Source organism: Gorilla gorilla, chromosome 11, assembly GCF_029281585.2.
Source record: "Gorilla gorilla gorilla isolate KB3781 chromosome 11, NHGRI_mGorGor1-v2.1_pri, whole genome shotgun sequence".
Classification (NCBI taxonomy): domain Eukaryota; kingdom Metazoa; phylum Chordata; class Mammalia; order Primates; family Hominidae; genus Gorilla; species Gorilla gorilla.
In genome coordinates this window covers 29,043,096-29,064,159 of record NC_073235.2, presented here as the reverse complement: position 1 = coordinate 29,064,159, position 21,064 = coordinate 29,043,096, and the positions used below count along the sequence as shown (strand labels likewise).

The window sequence follows — 21,064 nt, the reverse complement described above, 5'->3', positions numbered from 1 at the left end:
TGCTGGTGTAACACATACGGTTGATGGTGAGTGGAAAGAAGTGAGTCTAAAGAGGTAGGCAGGAGTTTGCATCATTATTATAAAATCTTAAACTTGGTTGGGAGGCCAAGGCGGAAGGATCACTTGAGGCCAGGCGTTTGAGAACAGCCTGGGCAACACAGACTCTGTCTCTACAAAAGAAAAAAAAAAAAAAAAAAAATTATCCGGACGTGGTGGCATGTGCTTGTAGTCTCAGCTACTTGGGAGACTGAGGCAGGATGATCTCTTGGGCCCAGGAGTTCAAGGCTATACTGAGCTATGGTTATGCTACTGCACTTCAGCCTGGGTGACAGTGATACCTTGTCTCAAAAAGACAAAACAAACCAAACAAACAAAAAACAAGCTTTGTGTAGATTTTTTTTTTCTGATATTCATCAGGAGTGCCTTTGTTTCTGACTCTTATTCTAAGATCAACCAACTTTTGATAGACGGGACACAAGGGACATTCTGGTTTATACCTTCATTATGTTAAGTGTGTGCTTGGGAGTTTCTCAGAGTGTTGCAACACTCCAGGAACTACATTGGATTGACAGCATTATGTTATTTTACTGCAGGGTTTCTCACATTCTTTCATGCTCATTAAACTGATACACATTGACAAAGTCCAGTATGATAGTTTCAGCTATATCTTCTGGAACTAAGGTCCCGTGAAACATGTTTTTGAAAATGGTCCTATAGATATTTCCTCATGGAATGTACTGTGTGGTTTAGTGTTGAGCATTTTACCAGTTTATAATGGTAGAGTAGTATGCAACATCAAGTACTTTGAGTTTGACACTTCTCACCAGTAAAGAAGAAACAAAGTGTCCTGAGTTATTTGGGTCTATACACGTTTCCATTTGACGATATAATACTTTGAAATTTGAATACTTTACAAATTATTATTTGATTGATAGCAGTTTTATTTACTTTGCAGTTTAAGAATGTCAGTTATCTCTCTGTGTATTGTGGCCCTGGTCATAAGAAGTATGGTTATTCTTTGTAGACTGAGATAAACAAGATGGATAACCAGTGATTTATAACTGCAGTGTGAATGATGGCTAAGAAGGAGGTATGAGGCATTATCGATGTTTTTTTTTTTTTTTTTTTGAGATGGAGTCTTGCTCTGTCACATAGGCTGGAGTGCAGTGGCGCGATCTCGGCTCACTGCAACCTCCGCTTCCTGGGTTCAAGTGATTCTCCTGCCTCAGCCTCCTGAGTAGCTGGGACTACAGGAGTGCGCCACCACACCCAGCTAATTTTTTGCATTTTTCGTAGAGACAGGGTTTCACCATGTTAGGCAGGATGGTCTCAATCTCCTGACCTCGTGATCTGCCTGCCTCAGCCTCCCAAAGTGCTGGGATTACAGGCGTGAGCCACTGCGCCCGGCGGCATTATAGATGTTTCTAAAGCATCTAAGGAAGGACCTTCTGAGTGCTCAATTTCTTTTACCATTACAACTAGGAAATGTGTTACATTATTTTCGAAATGACATTAAATGTCAGTTTCAACTGTTGGTTTGTTGTACTCATCTGACTTTTAAGAAACTGTCTTTTGGATTTTTTTAAGCTTGCAATTTAATTGCCAAAACCACTCTAAAAACTTTGGATATTGTTTTGATAACTTTTAAGCTTAACTGTATAATTTCCAGCATACTCGTCCCAAATTCTGTGGTGTTGTTGTCTAAGTGTATTCTTTAGCTCGAGTCTATTAAACTAGTACTTTTTTTTACTGTAGTGATTTCTCCCCTTTTTTGCCCTGTCATGCCATACATAATGCTATGTTTTCGTGAAACTCATAAAAAATTCATGAGGATTCCTAAATTTTACAATCATTGTCTTATGCAGTGTCCTTGTAAGGGTTTGTTTTGGAATGCTACACCATGCGTCAGGAAATCTGGGGTAGAGTGTAGCGGGTGAGTTTTGGATGACTGCCCAGTGTCTCTCACTTCTTTGGGAGTGACTCCCAGTGCTGTGCCCCGATCCAGCTGTAACTGATTGAGTCACAGTTTCTAATATTGCCTTGGCCAGTTAAGTCATCTCTCTTGGGGATTTATAATTTAGGTTCTAGACAGGGTATAGCTGAGTCATGTTACTGATGGTACTCTAGTGAAATGATCCTTGAGTTCCCTTTTCTAAGCTCTCTGTGCTGCATTGGTACTTAACCTTCCCAAGTGTTTAGTCATTCAACTGACTTTGATCCTGAGAAGATTGTTCTTTTTTTCTGGACTTAGCTAGAGATGATTTCTGTTGTTTCAACTAAAATAAATCAAGTCACACATAGAAATGGTGTTAGAGTTATGTGATGGGTATATCATGGAGAGCATTCCAAAAGCCAATTATAATTTTCCTTTTTGCCTCCTGCTTTAATTGCCTCTGCTGGTACTGTATGCCTCTCCCCGCCCTCCCGTCTTAACTCAGCCATCACAAACTGCAGGCAAACATGCCTGTTGTCTGCACACCTTTTTTTTTTTTTTTTTTTTTTTGAGATGGAGTCTCGCTCTGTCACCCAAGCTGGAGTGCAGTGGTGCGATCTTGGCTCATTGTCTGCACACCTTTTTTTTGCAGCTCAGTTTCATATAGATGCACTTCCAGTACACTTTTGAAATATCATATACATGCTTTGTGAATAGTGCATGTCACACTATACTGTTACGGTATGCTTGGCTGGCTCCTCATCAGACAGCAGCTCTTAAGGTCAGGCCCTGAGACATACTCAACCTGGATTCTTGGCGTCTTGCACATAGTAGACATGAAATACATTCTTGTTGGATTAATTTTTCCTCACCTTATGTTATTCCCACTTAACGCCTTTATTACTCATTTAACAAATACATGTTGAGTATCCCTTATCCAAAATGCTTCAAATCAGAAGTGTTTTGGATTTAGAATTTTTTCGAGTTTTGGAATATTTACTTATACATAGTGAGCTATTTTGGTGATGGAACCCAGGTCTAAACACGAAATTCATGTGTCTTATATACATAGCTCGAAGGTAATTTTACACATTATTTTAAATAATTTTTCACATGAAACACAGTTTGTGTTGGGTGCTTATGTGTGGAATTTTCCACTTGTGGTGTCATATCAGTGCCCAAGTTTCAGATTTTGGAGTTGTCTGAAATTTCAGATTAGGAATGCTTGAACTCTACCTAGTGTGTGTATGTACTGGAGACCATTCTGCACTCTGAGGATACCTCAGGAAAACAAACCAAAATATGTCTGCCTTCCTAGAGCTTACAATCTAGATAGTTAAATTTTCCATCTGCATTCTTTTAAATTATGAAGTGTGGCTAAAGTAAACTTTAGGCAACATACAGAGTATTGTACGGTAGTTGTAAGATTCTATGATATCTCTCAAGTCCTAATACCGTTTTAATAGATAAGTGCCTGTTTCAGTGGGATAATAGAGCTTGTGACTGACAAGGAATCTAATACAGTACTGTGTTGAGTGCCCAGTGAGAACTCAAGAAAAATGTATTTAGGAATTTTGAAAAGTGTATGATTTTGGAAACTTTCCTGAATGTGCTATATTTCAGTGACTGTGTATAGCAATGACTCTTTGCAATGCTGTGCTGTCATAATGGTGATAAAATATTAAAAAACTCTTCAAACATTGGCTTTGTAGGCTTATTTTATAATTTTTCATATTCTTTTTGAATTTGTAGACACAGCATACTTGGGTTAGTAAAAGTTTGGGTTTTATGAGAACATTTTCAAGCCATTTATCTTGTCATTGACAAGAATAATCTTGTCACTTAACTGTTTCATAGCATGATGTTGTGCATATATATTATTAAAGGCTCTTTGGTCCTTGAAAATTGGTCTGTGGTAGGTTCACATAGCTTAAGTCATATATCTAACAAGAAATATTTGGCTCAGTAAATTTTTAAGAGGGTATACTCAAACATGGAAATACTTTCACTTTTTAAGCTAGAATATTATTGCCATGTTATTTAAAGTTGAGCTACCAGATGGGAGAAAAAATTCACCGGATCCTAAAATACTTGTTAGTATTTTGGCATGTTTAATTTTGTATATTTTTCTCTGCATTTTAAAACCATAGCTATAATATGCACATATCAAGTTTGTACCCCAGAGCATGTTTTCAGAGTAATTATTTCAAGTAACATTGTGTGTTAGTATAGTTAGATGAATCATGTTCTCCCTAAAACTTAAGCTTTCTTGTTTCTAGGGTTACTAGACACAGGACCATGACTACTGTAAGCCTCAGTTTTGTTATCATGAGAAGTACCATTATGAGGGGTAAATGAACTAACAGGAGAGAGCCTATTGTGGTATTGGCTCTTAGTGGGTACTTAGGAAATGTTAACTTCTCCTTTCTTTGTTTGCTTAAATTATCTTGGGAGAAGGTGCCCATATGTTATTTGACCCTTTAAATAAAATTAAATTTTATAGTTCTTTTCCCTTAAATAATCTTAACCTTATAAAACCCAAGAATGTTCCTATGTAAAATAACTTGGTTACATGTTTGCTTGTATTTATTTGAAAAATAGTTATTTATTTTTATTTTTTTATTTTTATTTTTGACAGTCTCACTCTGTCACCCAGGCTGGAGTGCGATGGTGCAATCTCAGCTCACTGCAACCTCCGCCTCCCAGGTTCAAGTGATTCTCCTGCCTCAGCCTCCCTAGTAGCTGGGATTACAGGTGTCCACCACCACGCCCAGCTAATTTTTGTATTTTTAGTAGAGACAGGGTTTCACCATGTTGGCCGGGCTGGTCTCGAACTCCTGACCTCAGGTGATCCACCACCTCGGCCTCCCGAAAGGTGTGAGCCACCTCGTCCGGCCTAGAGTTATATTTTTACAAAACAGAAGTATGTATGAGAAAATTCGCCTTTTAAAAAAGAAAAAATCTAGCTCTTCACGGTCAGTTTTCTATAGTAATCTGAGAGCATTCTTTACAAATCTGTTTTGATGAAGGCTGGTTATATTTCCCCATTTGGGGATCCAAGTAAAACCATTTCACTGATTGGCTTTCTGTGGGGGTATTTCTATATGGGTATAGGACAAGAATTCTCCATTTAGGTGCACATAATCCTGTATTTTAAAAAAATCACAGAAAAAATTTAATGTTTTACTATTAACATTTTTTTTTTTGCACTTTCCTAATTTTTTCTCACTTTATTTTTCAGAATGAAACTAGTGATCGAGAAGATGGCCTCCCCAAAGGACATCATGTGACAGACTCTGAGAACGATGAGCCCTTAAATCTTAATGCTAGTGACTCTGAAAGTGAGGAGCTTCACAGGCAAAAGGACAGCGACTCTGAATCTGAGGAACGTGCAGAGCCTCCTGCAAGCGATTCTGAAAATGAGGATGTCAATCAGCATGGGAGCGACTCTGAGAGTGAAGAGACCAGGAAATTACCTGGTAGTGACTCTGAAAATGAGGAACTTCTTAATGGGCATGCAAGTGACTCAGAAAACGAAGATGTTGGGAAGCATCCCGCCAGTGATTCTGAGATTGAGGAGCTCCAGAAGAGTCCTGCTAGTGACTCTGAAACAGAAGATGCTCTAAAACCTCAAATCAGTGACTCTGAGAGTGAGGAACCCCCAAGGCACCAAGCCAGTGACTCCGAAAATGAGGAGCCTCCCAAACCTCGAATGAGTGATTCTGAAAGTGAGGAGCTTCCTAAACCTCAGGTCAGTGATTCAGAAAGTGAGGAACCCCCAAGGCACCAGGCCAGTGACTCTGAAAATGAGGAGCTTCCCAAACCTCGTATCAGTGACTCAGAAAGTGAGGACCCTCCAAGGCACCAGGCCAGTGACTCAGAAAATGAAGAGCTTCCCAAACCCCGAATCAGTGATTCGGAAAGTGAGGATCCCCCAAGGAACCAGGCCAGTGATTCTGAAAATGAGGAGCTACCCAAACCCCGAGTCAGTGACTCTGAGAGTGAGGGGCCTCAGAAGGGGCCTGCCAGTGACTCAGAAACTGAGGATGCGTCCAGACACAAACAGAAGGCAGAGTCAGATGATGACAGTGACAGGGAGAATAAAGGAGAGGATACAGAAATGCAGAATGACTCCTTCTATTCAGACAGCCATATGGACAGAAAAAAGTTTCACAGTTCTGATAGTGAGGAGGAAGAACACAAAAAGCAAAAAATGGACAGTGATGAAGATGAAAAAGAGGGTGAGGAGGAGAAAGTAGCGAAGAGAAAAGCTGCTGTGCTTTCTGATAGTGAAGATGAAGAGAAAGCATGTAAGGAATTACCTTGGGCTGTTTATCAATGGCTTTATTCATTGTCTAAGCTTGTAACTGTGGAACGTTGTATCCTGTTGGTATGTCAGATCTGTGTTCTGTTATTCAGCTTAATATTCTAAAATATCAGTAGGACACTCATTTCCCCTGGTTATCATTAGCTAAGCTTAATAGTAAGTTTCCTTTGAGTTCTGTTAGCACATATTAATCTCTGACTGCCTCAAAGTGATAAACCACATGTCAATAGGAATATAAAATACTGTTTTTTTTTTTAAACTGGAAGAGGTAATGTTTCAAAGAAATACGTTTACATGAAAACCCCTAACTGTATTAATTGTTAGCTGTGGGTCTCTTTGACACTTAGTTCACTAGATCCCATCCAAACAGTAACAGCTCCCACAGGTACATCTCTTCATTTGTTAAACATTGTTGAATATTCAGATACAGGGAAGCTTTGAGAGGATTCTATTTAGAGACACCATCTCTCTCCAGAGTGTTTCAGTCTCTGCTATCTAAGACTCCATTTGCACAGATAGTAAGTATTACTTGTTTACTTTTTTATGAAACTTATCTTTTTTGGAAAAGACATATTTCATTATAACCTCACAGTTCTTATAGGAGAAGGAAAAGGTACCAGACATGCTGTCAATTTGTTAAGGGGGATGAGAAATTTCAAACTGACCAGCAATGATAGAGGAACATGGAGACTATTCCTAGAAAGAAATATGTAGTCCTTTTTAGTTCAGTTACTACTAGGCAACATAGAAAGGATGCCAATTTTGCCCATCAATCTAGTTTTAATTTTCTCGATTTCCCAGAAGGAAAGGTGGCTGCTTTTATATTGATGATATCTTTCTTCATCTTTTGGCCACTTTTTCTTAAGCAAAATAACAGATAATTTGTAAGGTGACTCTGAGCCATTTAGTTATTTTAAAAATTCTAAACCATGTGTCAGGAGGCCCTCTGATTTTATTTTATTTATTTATTTATTTATTTATTTATTTTTGCTGCATACTGCCATTTTAAAGCACCTGTTATGCTTAGTAATACAATGGCTGTGATAAAATAAAATTAATGATGATTTTCTTTTTCAACAGCAGCAAAGAAGAGTCGTGTTGTCTCTGATGCAGATGACTCTGACAGTGATGCTGTATCAGACAAGTCAGGCAAAAGAGAGAAGACTATAGCATCTGACAGTGAGGAAGAAGCTGGGAAAGAATTGTCTGATAAGAAAAATGAAGAGAAGGATCTGTTTGGGAGTGACAGTGAGTCAGGCAATGAAGAAGAGTAAGTGACAGTATAACATGAGTTTTCAGGGGTTCTTAATTAGGCAGTAGAGAGGTGTCTGTGTTATAATACAATATGTCCTGCCTAATTGCATGTCTTTGGGGATTTAGTATTTTAGTTCCTGAACTGAACACACTACAACGTGGGTGAATCTCAGAATTCATCTCAGAATTAACATGTTAAGTGAAAGAAAGCAAAGAGGACATATATGATTCCATTTACATGAAGTTCAGTAGGCAAAATTTATCTGTGGTGTTGGAAGTCAAGGTGGCAGTTCTCTCTAGGATGTTGATATTGGGGGCCAGCTAGAAGGGGCCATGAGAGAACTTTCTGGGGAGGCCACATGAGTGTATAGGGTGCCGGTTACATGAGTGTATACATTTGTTAAAACTCATTGAACTGAACACTGAAGATCTGCATATTTTACTGTACATAAATTCTATTTTTAAAAAAATCGTTCCTATGCAAATGAGGATAAAGCAAATGAATGTTTTTACATTTGTCTACTTTCTAGAAATCTTATTGCAGACATATTTGGAGAATCTGGTGATGAAGAGGAAGAAGAATTTACGGTAAGTATAAGATGGAAATATTTCCTCCTTGACTGTGCTTTTTTTTGGTGTTTTTATGGCAGTGATGCCATTATAGATGATTCTAATAAGTAGGAATAAACAATTATGATGTATTCAAGATAAAAATCTAGAAGAGGGATTCAGGAAGTAAAATGAAAGAGTATATACAAAGACATAAAAGGAAGCTAATGGGCAAAATTGAATTAAGGGGGAAGGGACACTTTGAGACAAAGAAAGTCACTTTATAATGCTAAAGGGCAAGATTCACAATAATTAGGGAACTTCCGATTTTCACAGTGGCATTCTGGATGATTTGGACTAACCCCTCTGCCGAGCACAACTAGAAAAGCTAGACAAAAATATATAGAAATCTGCTCATTATCTAGGAACAAAGTAGCAGAGAATTACTAAGCCAAGAGAAACCTAAAGTGGTAATTCAGTGTTTAGAAGTGCTTTTTCTGTGGGGGTGTTTGCCTGTCAGGCTGAGAGGCTACTCATATTTTTGACAGCCTCAAGGCTTGGGGACAAAATTTAGAGTTCGGGGCCTATTGAGGTTAGGGGGCTTTGTAAACCCCATACCCTGGATTGAGACTTCAGAGAGCAGCACCATAGGATTCAGGGGGAAATAAAATAGCCTTTGCTCAGATTTTAGGCCATCTTTGAATCTTCTGGCAGACTAGAGAATCTCAGCCTCGGAAATAAGATTACAGTGGTTTAAGTTTTTCGTATATACAGTATGATACACAAAAATAACATTAAAAGGAAACAGTAATGATGACAATAGTAATAGACTTAGGGCTCTAGATATAGGAATTTTAGATACCACCTTAAATATGTTCAGGGAGATAAGAAACAAGATTAAAAATGTCAGAGCAAACAAAAAGGAGAAGGCAAATTTGGAAAAGAACCAAGTAGAAATTTTAGAACTATAAAAATACAGTAACTGAAATTAAAAACTCGATGTACAGGTAGGTAGGTGCAAGTAGCTGGTAGTCACAGTTACTCGGGGGGCTAAGGCTTGCGGGTAGCTGGAGCCCAGAAGTTCGAAACCAGCCAGGGTAAAATAGTGAGGCCCTGTTTGAAAAGAAAAATGGGGCGGGAGGGGGTGGGGAAAACAGAAAACTTAGTGGATGAGTTTAGCATCAGATTAGACATACTTGAAAATAAGTGAACTGGAAGATAGGTTAGAAGGAGAGATCTAGAATGAAGCTTCGAGATACAGTATTATAGAAGAAAGGAAAAGATATAGACTATGCATGGAAAAGTTTTCGCAAAAATTGGAATAATGAAAGGAGAGGGAAAATTACATGCATAGCAGAAGCAGTATTTTAAAAGGAAATGATACCTAAACCATAGATTCTCGAAGTTCTACACATTGCAAGGAAGATAAACAAAAAGAAATCTACACCTAACTACATCATAATAAAACTGCAAGAAACCAACGAAAATAGGAAAGTCTAAAAGCAGCCACAAGGGAAAAAAAATACGTTCAGAAAAGTAATGATTAGACTAACAGCTGACTTCACAACAGAAACAATAGAATCTACTAACTGCAAACCTAGAATTTTGTTAAATTTAGCAAAAATACTTTCCAGGAATGAAGATGAAATAAGGAGGGAATTAATTAACAGTGTACCAGCTGAAGGAAATACAGAAGGAAAGAAATGCAAGAAAGAATGATCTCAGATGGAAGGTTAGAGATGCAGGAGGGAGAAAAGAGCAACAAAAGTATGTGTATAAGTCTAAATGAGTATTGACTATACAAAATGAAATGTATTTAATGTGGAATATATATAAAATTAAAACATGACAGCAGTAAATTGGGAGCATACATGGAATTGAAGTGCTCATAGGCCTTTGCAAATGTGTATGAATGTACATTAGTAAACTGATAAGTTAGGGTGCATGTTGTAGTCTCTAAAGTGACCACTAACAAGACTAAAATGGAATGTGTAATTTCTAAACTAATAGAGGGGGGAAAAGTGGAACAACTAGAACTAATCAGTCGAAAATGAGCAGGAAAAGAGAAAGAACTATAGGACAAGGGACAATTAGAAAGTATTACATGGTAAACTAGTAGATTTAAATTTTGATAATATCAGAAATTAAATTAAATGTAAATAGTAAATATTCCAGTTAAAGGACAATTGCCAGACAGGATCTTAAAAACCAGCCATATACTGATTTCAAGAGATTTGTCTGAAACAGAAGGTAAAGCTGAAAATAAAGGTGTATGAAAAGGGACTTTGTGTAAACATGGACCAAAAGAAAATTGTTGTGGTATCTATAATATTATAAAAGAGGGAGGTAGACATTAAGGCAAAAAAAAGTACTTAAGATAAAGAGGTCACTTTATATCAATAAAAAGATTTTAAAATTGTTTGCGCCTAATAACATGGCTTTATAGATATATGCACACATAAAAATCAAAAATTGATAGAACTGAAAAGAGAAATGGACAAATCCATAATCTAAGAGAAGTGTAACTGACAGAAGAAGCAGACCGAAAAAACCAGGGAACAGTCTCTATATAATCCACGTATAATCCTCTTTGGCAATTACGAATGTTAAAAATTCCTTTCATTTTGTTACTTCTTTTTCACCTTCTTAATGGAGTCTTTCTTTAAAAATTTTTTTAGAATATTTTAAATTCATTCCGTTAACATGGAGTCTTCTGATGAACAAAAGTGCTTAATTTTAACATAGGATCCAATTTGCCAATCTTTTTCTTTATGGTGAAGACTGAATTCTGCCTAAGAATTTTTGCCTGTCCCCAAGGTCATGAAGATACAAGTTATCTTCTAGAAGCTTGATTATTCAGTCTTTCACATTTAATTGTATAATTCACCTAGAATTGGTTTCTAGAATTGGTATGAGGTAAAAGTCAAGATTTTTTTCCTTATTTGAAGTATCCAGTTGACCCAGCACCATTTATTGAAAAGATCATCCTTTCCTACTATTCTGTAGTGCCATCTTTGTCATATATCAAGTGTCTGTATATATTTTCCAATCTGTTTGCTGCTCAGAAACTTAAACCCTGCTTAAATAGTTCTTGGGTCAAAAAAAAAAAAATCAATACTTATTTTTAACCAATGCAATAGAGAGTGAAGGTAGATGAATTTAGAATCTAATTCAGGACAATAGTGAAATAAGAAAGTAAACCTGAGAAAAATATAAAGGAAGAATTCATTCAACAAATGTTTCAGAGACTGGACACTGCCTTCATGGAGCGCATACTTAGTTAAGCACCATATTGTAAGAATAAGGTATACTTACCTGTTTTGGAGACTTAACATCAACTTGGTTATAGTTTCAGTTCAGTTAGAAAAAAATTGTACTAGGTGAACCATTGAGAAAGCCTCTAAGTATAACACAAAAGGTAGACACTATAAAGAAAAGACAGGCCATTTCATTTACATAAAAATGAAAAATTGGCTGGGCGCGGTGGCTCACGCCTGTAATCCCAGCACTTTGGGAGGCCGAGGTGGGCAGCTCACAAGGTCAGGAGATCGAGACCATCCTGGCTAATATGGTGAAACCCCATCTCTACTAAAAATACAAAAAATTAGCTGGGCATGGTGGCGGGCGCCTGTAGCCCCAGCTACTCGGAAGGCTGAGGCAGGAGAATGGCATGAACCCGGGAGGTGGAGCTTGCAATGAGCCGAGATCACGCCACTGCACTCTGGCCTGGGTGACAGAGTGAGACTCCGTCTCAAAAAAAAAAAAAAAGAAAAAGAAAAATTATGCCTGGCAAATATTAGCATAAACAAAATCAGACTGTACAAATGTGGGGATTGTACAGTTCTTGTCACTTGTAGAGGGCTATATCTAATTTTCAAAGAGATTTTACATACTGATAAGAAAAAGATGAACAGTCCAGCAAAAAATGGGCATAGAATGTTCAGAGTTCACAGAGAAAGAATGACACATGGCTTTGTAAATGGAAAAAATGCCCAACGTTACCCCCATAGTAAGAAAATGCAAATAAACCTACCCTGAGATTTGTTTTTCCATCCAGAGATTGGTGGATATCAATGTTTGATATCTTGCTGTAGTAGTGAGAACGTAGGGAAACAGGAGTCCTCATACTTGCTGGAGAGATAATTGGTATAACCTCTATGGAATACAGTTTGGCAAGTATTTCGCAATTTCATATACATAAAATTAAATGTGACTAGGCAAATAAGTAAACAAATTATGGTTACAGCCATATTGTGAAATAGTCTAAAGCCTTGAAAAAAATGACAAGACTTAATACTGACATGGATTGGCCTCTAGATTCTTTTCTTAAATTTGGAAGATGCAGAGCATTATCCTGTACCCACTCTGAATAGTATGCTTCCATTTGTGTAATAAGAGAGGATATGAAGTATGTGTAGAAGTGCTTATATAAACATAGTCTATTTCTGGAAGGAAACACAAGAAACCTAGTAACACTAGTGGCTGGAGAGGGACCTTTTGTTATGTACATTTTGATATCGAATTTTTGTTCTTTGTGAATGAATTACTTTAAAAATGCAAAATATTAAGAACACTTAATACAGAAGAAAATCTGTAAGGAGGTTGTGATAATTTTGCATTTAGGGTTTTAACCAAGAAGATCTGGAAGAAGAAAAAGGTGAAACACAGATAAAAGAAGCAGAAGATTCAGATTCTGATGATAACATAAAGAGAGGAAAACAGTAAGTTTGTTTTTAAGGAATTTGTTAAAGAGAAGTTTAAAAATCAAGGTAGAGACTATTGAACTTTCTTTTTTTTTCAATTTGGTTCCTGATTAAGTTTAGGAGTGGATCTGTTCCTGTTTTTCTCCATTTACGGTGTTGTCAGTGAATTACCTGCTGTTGTTACTTGTCTTTCATTTAGCCTGTGCTCAGATATCTTACTTTGTGGAGTTGTATTTATATGGCACCAGACTTAATTTATGGCTCACCAAGTAAACTCTTAGGAAAAATAACCTAATTTTAAAAATACCTTTTTGAGAGAAAAGCTGATGTTATGGGGCAGGGGAAATAGTCTAACATCTTAACTACAAAATATGACTTGACCATATTTCATTTACTTTAGTTGAGCTAGTTGGAATCTATGTTCAGAAAAATCTGATATCTTGAAAGATGTCATACGGTAATAGAAGTTACTGTTTTCAGTCGTAAAGATGCTTTTAAAAAATAGTTTCATTTTTAATTCCTAGTGGCATGCAGTAATTAAACTGAATGAGTTTGGCAGTACTTTTGGAAATTGAATCGATATGATAGTGGCAGACAATAACTTAACTCCCTCTTTTTTAAGTGTAATGATTCTGATGAAAGCCATAAAGGTTTGAGGCGCTTAGCAAGCCTGTAGATTTCCATGTGTATCTCTCATTATGTTTTGAGAGTTATACTTCCTATCACTGAAAAGCAGCAGCTTATTTTTCATTTTTTCTACTCATGCTATATAAGACCACAACATTCAAATAATTGAATACCTTCCTAGTCCAAGAAAGGGCAGTGCCACTAAAGCTGAATGAGTCCCCTGCATTGGAACTTAAAATGTACTTTCTCAAACTGATAGATGCAAGTGTGAATATAGTGCATGAAAAGTTCCGGGCTATTAGTGATTTATATGTGTATGTATAACAGGGTAGTACAGGAATTGAACATAAAGTCTAGGATCAACCGTTCTTTTAATAGCAGGTTCTAAGTACAGTCATGCGTCGCTTAACAACAGGGATATATTCTGAAAAATGTGTCATTAGGTGATTTTGTTGTTGTATCAACATCATAGTATTATACAAACCTACATGGTATTGCCTACTACCCACCTAGGCTGTATGGTAAAACCTATCGCACCTAGGGTACAAACCTGTGCAGCATGTTATTGTACTGAATGCTGTAGGCAGTGGTAACACAATGGTATTTGTGTATCTAAACATAGAAAAGTTACGGTTAAAATACAGTATAGTTGGACGTGGTGGCTTATGCCTGTAATCTCAACAGTTTGGGAGGCTGAGGCAGGGGGATCACTTGAGGCCAGGAGTTCAAGACAAGCCTGGGTGACATATAGTGAGGCCCTCCCTGTCTCTACAAAACATTTAAAAAATTAGCCAGGCATGTTGTGTGGGCCTGTAGTCTCAACTATTCAGGAGGCTAAGGTAGAAGGATGAGCCCAGGAGTTTGAGGCTACGGTGAACTATGATTGTGCCAGCGCACTCCAGCCTGGGTGACAGAGCAACACCCCAACTCTTTAAAAAATGTGTGTGTGTGTGTGTGTGTGTATGATAAAATATGGTACACCTGTTTAGAGTACTTGCCATGAATGAAAGCAGGACTGGAATTTGGTCTGGGTGAGTGATGAGTGAATGTGAAGGCCTGGGACATTACTGTACACTACCATAGGCTTTATAAACACTGTATGCTTAGGCTACACTAAATTTATAAAAAATATTTTTTTCTTCAATAAAAAGTTAACCTTAGCTTACTGGATGGCCACCGTCGTATTTGCAGTCCGTCATTGACCGAAACATCGTTATGCGGCGCATGACTGTATTTGCACTTTTAAAAGAAGGTAGCACTTCATTGAGTTAGAATTAAGAAATTTGGTGTTCTTAATTGTGGTGAAAGTAAATGTGTATTTAAAAGACAACTTGTATTTCACTTGCTTTTGTTTACTGCTTTAGTATGGACTTTCTGTCAGATTTTGAGATGATGTTGCAGCGAAAAAAGAGCATGAGTGGCAAGCGCAGACGGAACCGCGATGGTGGCACCTTTATTAGTGATGCAGACGACGTCGTGAGTGCCATGATCGTCAAGATGAATGAAGCTGCTGAGGTGAGCTGGGTCACTTCTGGGTTCACCTTTTTTTCCTCCCACTGAGTTGATTGGATGCCCTTTTTTTGATGCTTAACCCTTAAACTACCATTAAGATGCTTTGCTTTTTGTAATAAAGCATTTACTGTTCTCAATTTTAATCATGGAAATATTTTAATTTTTTAGTCACACGTTTAGAAAAAGTGAAAATATGAGGTATTCAGTAAGATAAAACGTTTTAGGTGAATGGCTTTGCTAGTTTCATGGGAAATGGTTTTGTTCTCAGATTTGGCTAGTTCACCACAAAGTTTAGTTTCTTCATATATAAAAGGTGTTACAAATTCATGTGTCATTCTCTTGCTCCTGATCAAGACACGGCTTTCATTGCATTTTAAAAATCTGCTCAGCTTATAAAAATTGGCCCAGTAGTATGTTTAAAAAACAAGTTCAGATCTTTTGGAGACACTTTTTGAGAGTTCAGCATGGATTCGATGATCTGTGTCTAGGATTTCTTTCAAAACAATTCAAGAATGGAGGGAAAGTAGCTAAAAGAAGACTAGCTATGTGTATTTAATTGTTGAAATATATGCAACAGGTATATTATTCTATATTTGTAGAATTTGAAATTTTTCATAATTTAAAAAAATAGAAAAAACTGCCCAAGTAATACTGAAACTCTTCTTTGATATAGTATATTCCAATATCATATAACCTCACACCTGGAAAATTGTTCCTAATATAATAAACCAGAATTTCCCAGTTTTAATTTGTACCTTTAATGAACTCTGAAAATTTGACAATTATGCTAATGTTCTACATTAAAATTGTTTCTCTCAATTTGTAGTTGTTAAAGGCGATTATTCTAATAGTTTTGTGGGTTTGACTGACATAGACAGATACAGAGCTCGGTGCTCTGCAAAAGATCCATTCTTAAGTTATTCTTTCTTGTAGGAAAAATTGTTTCTTTGAAAAACTGTTATTAAAGGTTCAGAATTACAGTGAATTCAATATTAATAAAAAGTACTGTTTTTAAAAAAAATCTTTATTTTTTTTCTGAATAGGAAGACAGACAGTTGAACAATCAAAAAAAGCCAGCACTGAAAAAATTAACTTTACTGCCTACTGTAGTTATGCACCTTAAGAAGTAAGTATTTTGTTTTCTTTAAAATGTCTTTTTCCTTTTCATGGAATGATAATTCAAATGATGTACTGGTGTTCTAGGAATATTAAATAATGATAGACTTCTGTCATTTCACAGAAAGATAATGAATAAAATTTCCTAAATTATATTTCTTCATAAATTTTTATTAAGCCTTGGTGCCTGGTGCAAACGGAACAAATAAAAAATTGATACTAATGAAAGAAAAACTTGGAAACTACTAATTTTGTGTTTTTTTGTTTTGTTTTTGTTTTTTGGTAAAGACAGGATCTCGCTATGTTGCCCAGGCTTGTCTTGAACTCCTGGGCTTAAGTAATCCTCCCACCTCATCCTCTCAAAGTGCTGGAATTACAGACATGAGCCACTGCACCTGGCCACTAATTTTGTTCTTTATAGACAGTTTTTGGTCTGGTAAAATTGCATCTGTTTTCTCCGTGTGATGGAAAATAGTAAATCTTGGAAGATCCTACCTGAAGGCTGCATTGTACAAGGCTTATATGACTCTAATGTGTCACAATTATTGATCCTTCTGAAGTAATGATGCCCTTTTTGAGTAGATCCTTGTTTCTAACTTTTTTCATTGATTTGCTTTTTTTTTTTTTTTAATTAGAGACGGGATCTCGCTGTGTTGCCCAGGCTGGTCTCGAACTCCTGGGCTCAGCCGATCCTCCCGTCTCAACACCCCAAAGGCAAAGTACTGGAATGGGATTACAGGTGTGAGCCACCACACCGGGCCCTGATTTGCTTATATTTCTGAGCAACCTTGCTTTCTCTTTGAACTAAGCCACAGCCTACTTTTGATGACTGAGGAAATGTATTGGTGCATCAGTGAGCTGCCACCAGCATGGCCTAGAGCGTCTGTAACTAGAAAATTTCTCCCTCTATTCTAACAGGGGAAACTATCTGTGGCAGGTTTTATGTATATAATGTTATGTTTTCTATTAACATAACTGATTCCAGTACATAAAATGGAATTTAAGTATTATTTAATTGAGTTTTTTTTTTTTTTGTCCTGCCAGTGGAGTGCTAGTCTCATTGGTGTCCTGCAGAGAATAGCAAATCTGGGTTCACCACCATGTAAAACTGTTCAAGAATCACTATTTTGATAGATTGAACGTTGTTTTTTTTTTTAGTTGAAAAGATTGGAGTTAATTGTTCTTACTGTCTGTACCATTCATTTCAGCATTAATTTATCTTGTGTAACTTGAGTTTGTTTTGTTTTCAGCAAATCATCTTTGTCAAGTATATGCATTTCTGGAAAATAAGAACTAAATGTCATACTGCTTTCGAAACCAGAATGGTGTTCAGTAAATGTCAAATTTATATGAGTAACTCTTTAAAAGCAGTTTTTAGAAACATCACTAAATATGTAAGAAAAGTCGGAAGATACAGTAGAACCAAGGTTCACAGAATTTTTAAAAATTATTGTTACTGCAGGCAGGACCTTAAAGAAACATTCATTGACAGTGGTGTGATGTCTGCCATCAAAGAATGGCTCTCACCTCTACCAGATAGGAGTTTGCCTGCACTCAAGATCCGGGAGGAGCTGCTGAAGATCCTGCAAGAGGTTAGAGGCAGATAATCTGACTGTTCTTTATTAATTATCTAATGTGGTCTGTATGGTCATAACCTGTGTAGTTTACAGTGTTTTTATATGTTATCTCTGCTACAGCCTGCCAGAAGAGGGGTTGGAAAAAAGGAACATATCTAATAAAATGAGCGTGAAGGGGAAGACCTTATAAAACTTCATGTAACTATCGCATTGAAGGGAAAAGATCTTAGAGTAGCTGTGATGTGTCTGAGAAGAGTAGTACAGTAGTGGGCAAGTTCCAGGGAGAAATGTGACGCAGAATGAACACCAAATTCAGAATCATATGAACTTGCATTTGAGTCTTGAGCTGGGCCACCTTATGTAGTTGTGACACCTTGGGTAAGCTATTTAACTTCTGAAGGAATTCCCAAGGAAACCTCCTATGCCACGCACTGTGCCAGGTGCTTTATGTATGTATTGATTCGTTTTCTCCTCACAGTAAACTGAGAAGGTAGGTGTATTATTTCCATTTTACAGATGAGGGAATTAAGATGCAGAGAAGTTAAACGACTCGTCAAGGTCACATAGCTAGAAGGTGGCTGTGCTTGGGTTCAGTCTTAGGTCTATTGGATTCTGAGGCCTGTGCTGGCTCCTGTATTAAACTGCTAACCTCTGAGTATGCTTGGTTCATACTTTCTCACATTGTTAGGTTTTACTTCAACTCAGCTGTAATACTGAGCTCTCAACCTCTTTTTTTTTTTTTTTTTTTTTTGAGACGGAGTTTTGCTTCTGGTGCCCAGGCTGGAATGCAGTGGCACCACCTCGGCTCACTTCAACCTCCGCTTCCTAGGTTCAAGCGATTCTCCTGCCTCAGCCTCCCGAGTAGCTGGGATTACAGGCGCCCGCCACCACACCTGGCTAATTTTTGTATTTTTAGTAGAGATGGGTTTCACCACATGTTGGCCAGGCTGGTCTTGAACTCTTGACCTCAGGTGATCCACCCGCCTCAGCCTCCCAAAGTGCTGGGATTACAGGCGTGAGCCACCATGCCTGGCCTGAACTCTGAACTTTTGATGTGGACACAAAGTATCTTTGTGTTCTATGTCTGTAGATCCTGAAAATGGAATTTTTTATTTGTTCTGTTGTGAATGTGCCAGGTCTCTAGAATAGAGTAGCAAGACCCCCAGCTTCCGAGTGATTAATATGTGTGTATGTGTTTATGTTCCCCAGCTGCCTAGTGTGAGCCAGGAGACCCTGAAGCATAGTGGGATTGGACGAGCAGTGATGTATCTCTATAAACACCCCAAGGAATCAAGGTCCAACAAGGACATGGCAGGGAAATTAATCAGTATGTAAATTTTCCTTTTTGTTTGTTGTGTTTATGTCTGTAGATAAGAGAGAGGTGCGTATATATAAAAGCTGTATTTTTACCAGTATTTGTTTTAAACGAGTCAGTAAAGTGGAATAGAAATTTTTGAATAACTTCTTACAGGTACTAGCGTTTTCTCTTAGACTTAAAAAAAAAAACCTCAATATAATTAAGTATGCTATTCAGTATTAAAAATAGCAAGTAAGAGGCTGGGTGTGGTGGCTTAACGCCTGTAATCCCAGCACTTTGGGAGGCTTAGGTGGGCGGATCACAAGGTCAGGAGATCGAGACCATCCTAGCTAACATGATGAAACCCCGTCTCTACTAAAAATACAAAAAATTAGCCGGGCATGGTGGTATACACCAGTAGTCCCAGCTACTCTGGAGGCTGAGGCAGGAGAATCACTTGAACCCGGGAGGTGGAGGTTGCAGTGAGCCGAGATCGCGCCACTGCACTCCAGCCTGGGCAACAAGAGCGAGACTCCGTCTCAAAAAAAAAAATTGCAAGTAAAAAGTATGCATTTTCTAGTCATGGGTCGAGAGCATGGAGAAAGAGAGGGGTTAGATTGCAGGCCATGGAGTTGATATTACCTGGGTTCAGATCATGAATCCACCACCTACCTTACTGCATTTCATTACCTAGTGATTTGTGCTCTGTAAAGTTGAGATAATTATGTGTTTTCTTTTGGGTGACTTTAAAGATTAAATGAGAGGTTGTGTCTAAAGCACGGTGCCTAGCACATAGTAAGTACTCAAGAAACAGCCATTGTTGTTGTTACTTGCACGATGGTCTTCAAAACCTTTTTGCGTGTTCTTATTTAATGATGCCAGAGAAATCCAGAGAAGTCTAAACCAAAATTTATGTAATCAAGCGCCATGTTTGTGAAATTCTTCAGTTTTAAGAATGAAACCCGTGTTTGTTTTTGTTATCCTCCTTAACTCTTCCTGTCCTCCATGTTGAAAAGGAATTTTTAGAACTTCAAGGCTAGATTGAAAAAGTAACTGCTACGTTCGAATAGAATAATTATTTTTCTTTTGAATTGTTAAGTTTATCAAAAGCTTTTAGAGAAATGTAAATTTCTTCTATAAACCAGAGATGTACTACCATCTTTGATCTTGTTAGTAAACTGCAGCTTACTGCTTATTAAGTAATAAACTTTTGGTGCTTTTATGCAGTAGTTTGCAACTTTGTTTTTTTGCCCTAGACTGAGAAAAGCAGAATATCCCCACTGGTTTCCATGACTTACTACAGCAGTGATTCTGAATCCAGAAGTGGGGTCAATGGGGTGGTTTTAAAAGATATGTGGACCCCCTGAGAATCCCTGCTTCCTTCTTTGTGTGACAGCACCCATGTTCGGTCTATAAAGGTCCTTTCTTGTTTTTATAGTGTATTAAATGTAGCAGTAAGCTACATTATGTCTTAGAACAAAGACATCAGTTGGCTCCTGGACTTTGACTGACTGAACAGTGGCATATACTTTCTTTCATGGTCATTGTAGCAGCTATGTTAGACTTAATGAAGTACGAAGTCTCCACCCGCACTATTAAACTGTAATTTTTAAAGGTACAGACCATTTTGTAAGGTAATCGTAAAGGAGTTTGTTCTGGGTTAGGATAAGAAAGCAGAATTTCAAGACTTTTTTATTTCCAGTAACGTAAACTTAGAAATTAGTCTGCCTTTTAAAATAAATAAATAAAAATTTTAAATAAATGTCCTTTATGAAATGTCAATCCAGCTAATTGTTGACTATTAAAGTGTATCACATGTTACTTTCTTTAAATCTCTGTGGTGATCTTTTACATTAAATTTTCTGAATCAGCCAGAGTTAGTCAGTATACTGGCATTATGCTTTGTTTATCCTATAAATTACTCTGAAATAATGGGCTCTTCAAGGAAAGAATATTCTAAATGTCTAGAATATCCCCTCACACTGGGGTGCAATTATTTGAAAAAAATGGAAATGCAATTTTATGGACAAAATAATTGATTTTTTTCTTACTACAGATGAGTGGTCTAGGCCTATATTTGGTCTTACCTCAAACTACAAAGGAATGACAAGAGAAGAAAGGGAGCAGAGAGATCTAGAACAGATGCCTCAACGACGAAGAATGAACAGG

General features: G+C 37.3%; 1 protein-coding gene across 5 annotated transcripts in view; it reads left to right on the top strand.

Annotated features, from left to right (window-relative positions):
• IWS1 (interacts with SUPT6H, CTD assembly factor 1) overlaps positions 1 to 21,064 on the top strand; it is a 46,401-nt gene that overhangs the window by 16,311 nt on the left and 9,026 nt on the right. For all 5 annotated transcript variants that reach the window (XM_019022523.3, XM_004032516.5, XM_063694744.1 and 2 more), the window contains 9 exons: positions 5,175 to 6,243; positions 7,341 to 7,530; positions 8,045 to 8,102; positions 12,687 to 12,784; positions 14,758 to 14,908; positions 15,949 to 16,031; positions 17,484 to 17,613; positions 18,808 to 18,925; positions 20,952 to 21,063. In XM_019022523.3, the coding sequence (XP_018878068.2) occupies positions 5,175 to 6,243; positions 7,341 to 7,530; positions 8,045 to 8,102; positions 12,687 to 12,784; positions 14,758 to 14,908; positions 15,949 to 16,031; positions 17,484 to 17,613; positions 18,808 to 18,925; positions 20,952 to 21,063 (2,009 nt within the window). The remainder of the gene's footprint in view (positions 1 to 5,174; positions 6,244 to 7,340; positions 7,531 to 8,044; positions 8,103 to 12,686; positions 12,785 to 14,757; positions 14,909 to 15,948; positions 16,032 to 17,483; positions 17,614 to 18,807; positions 18,926 to 20,951; position 21,064) is intronic.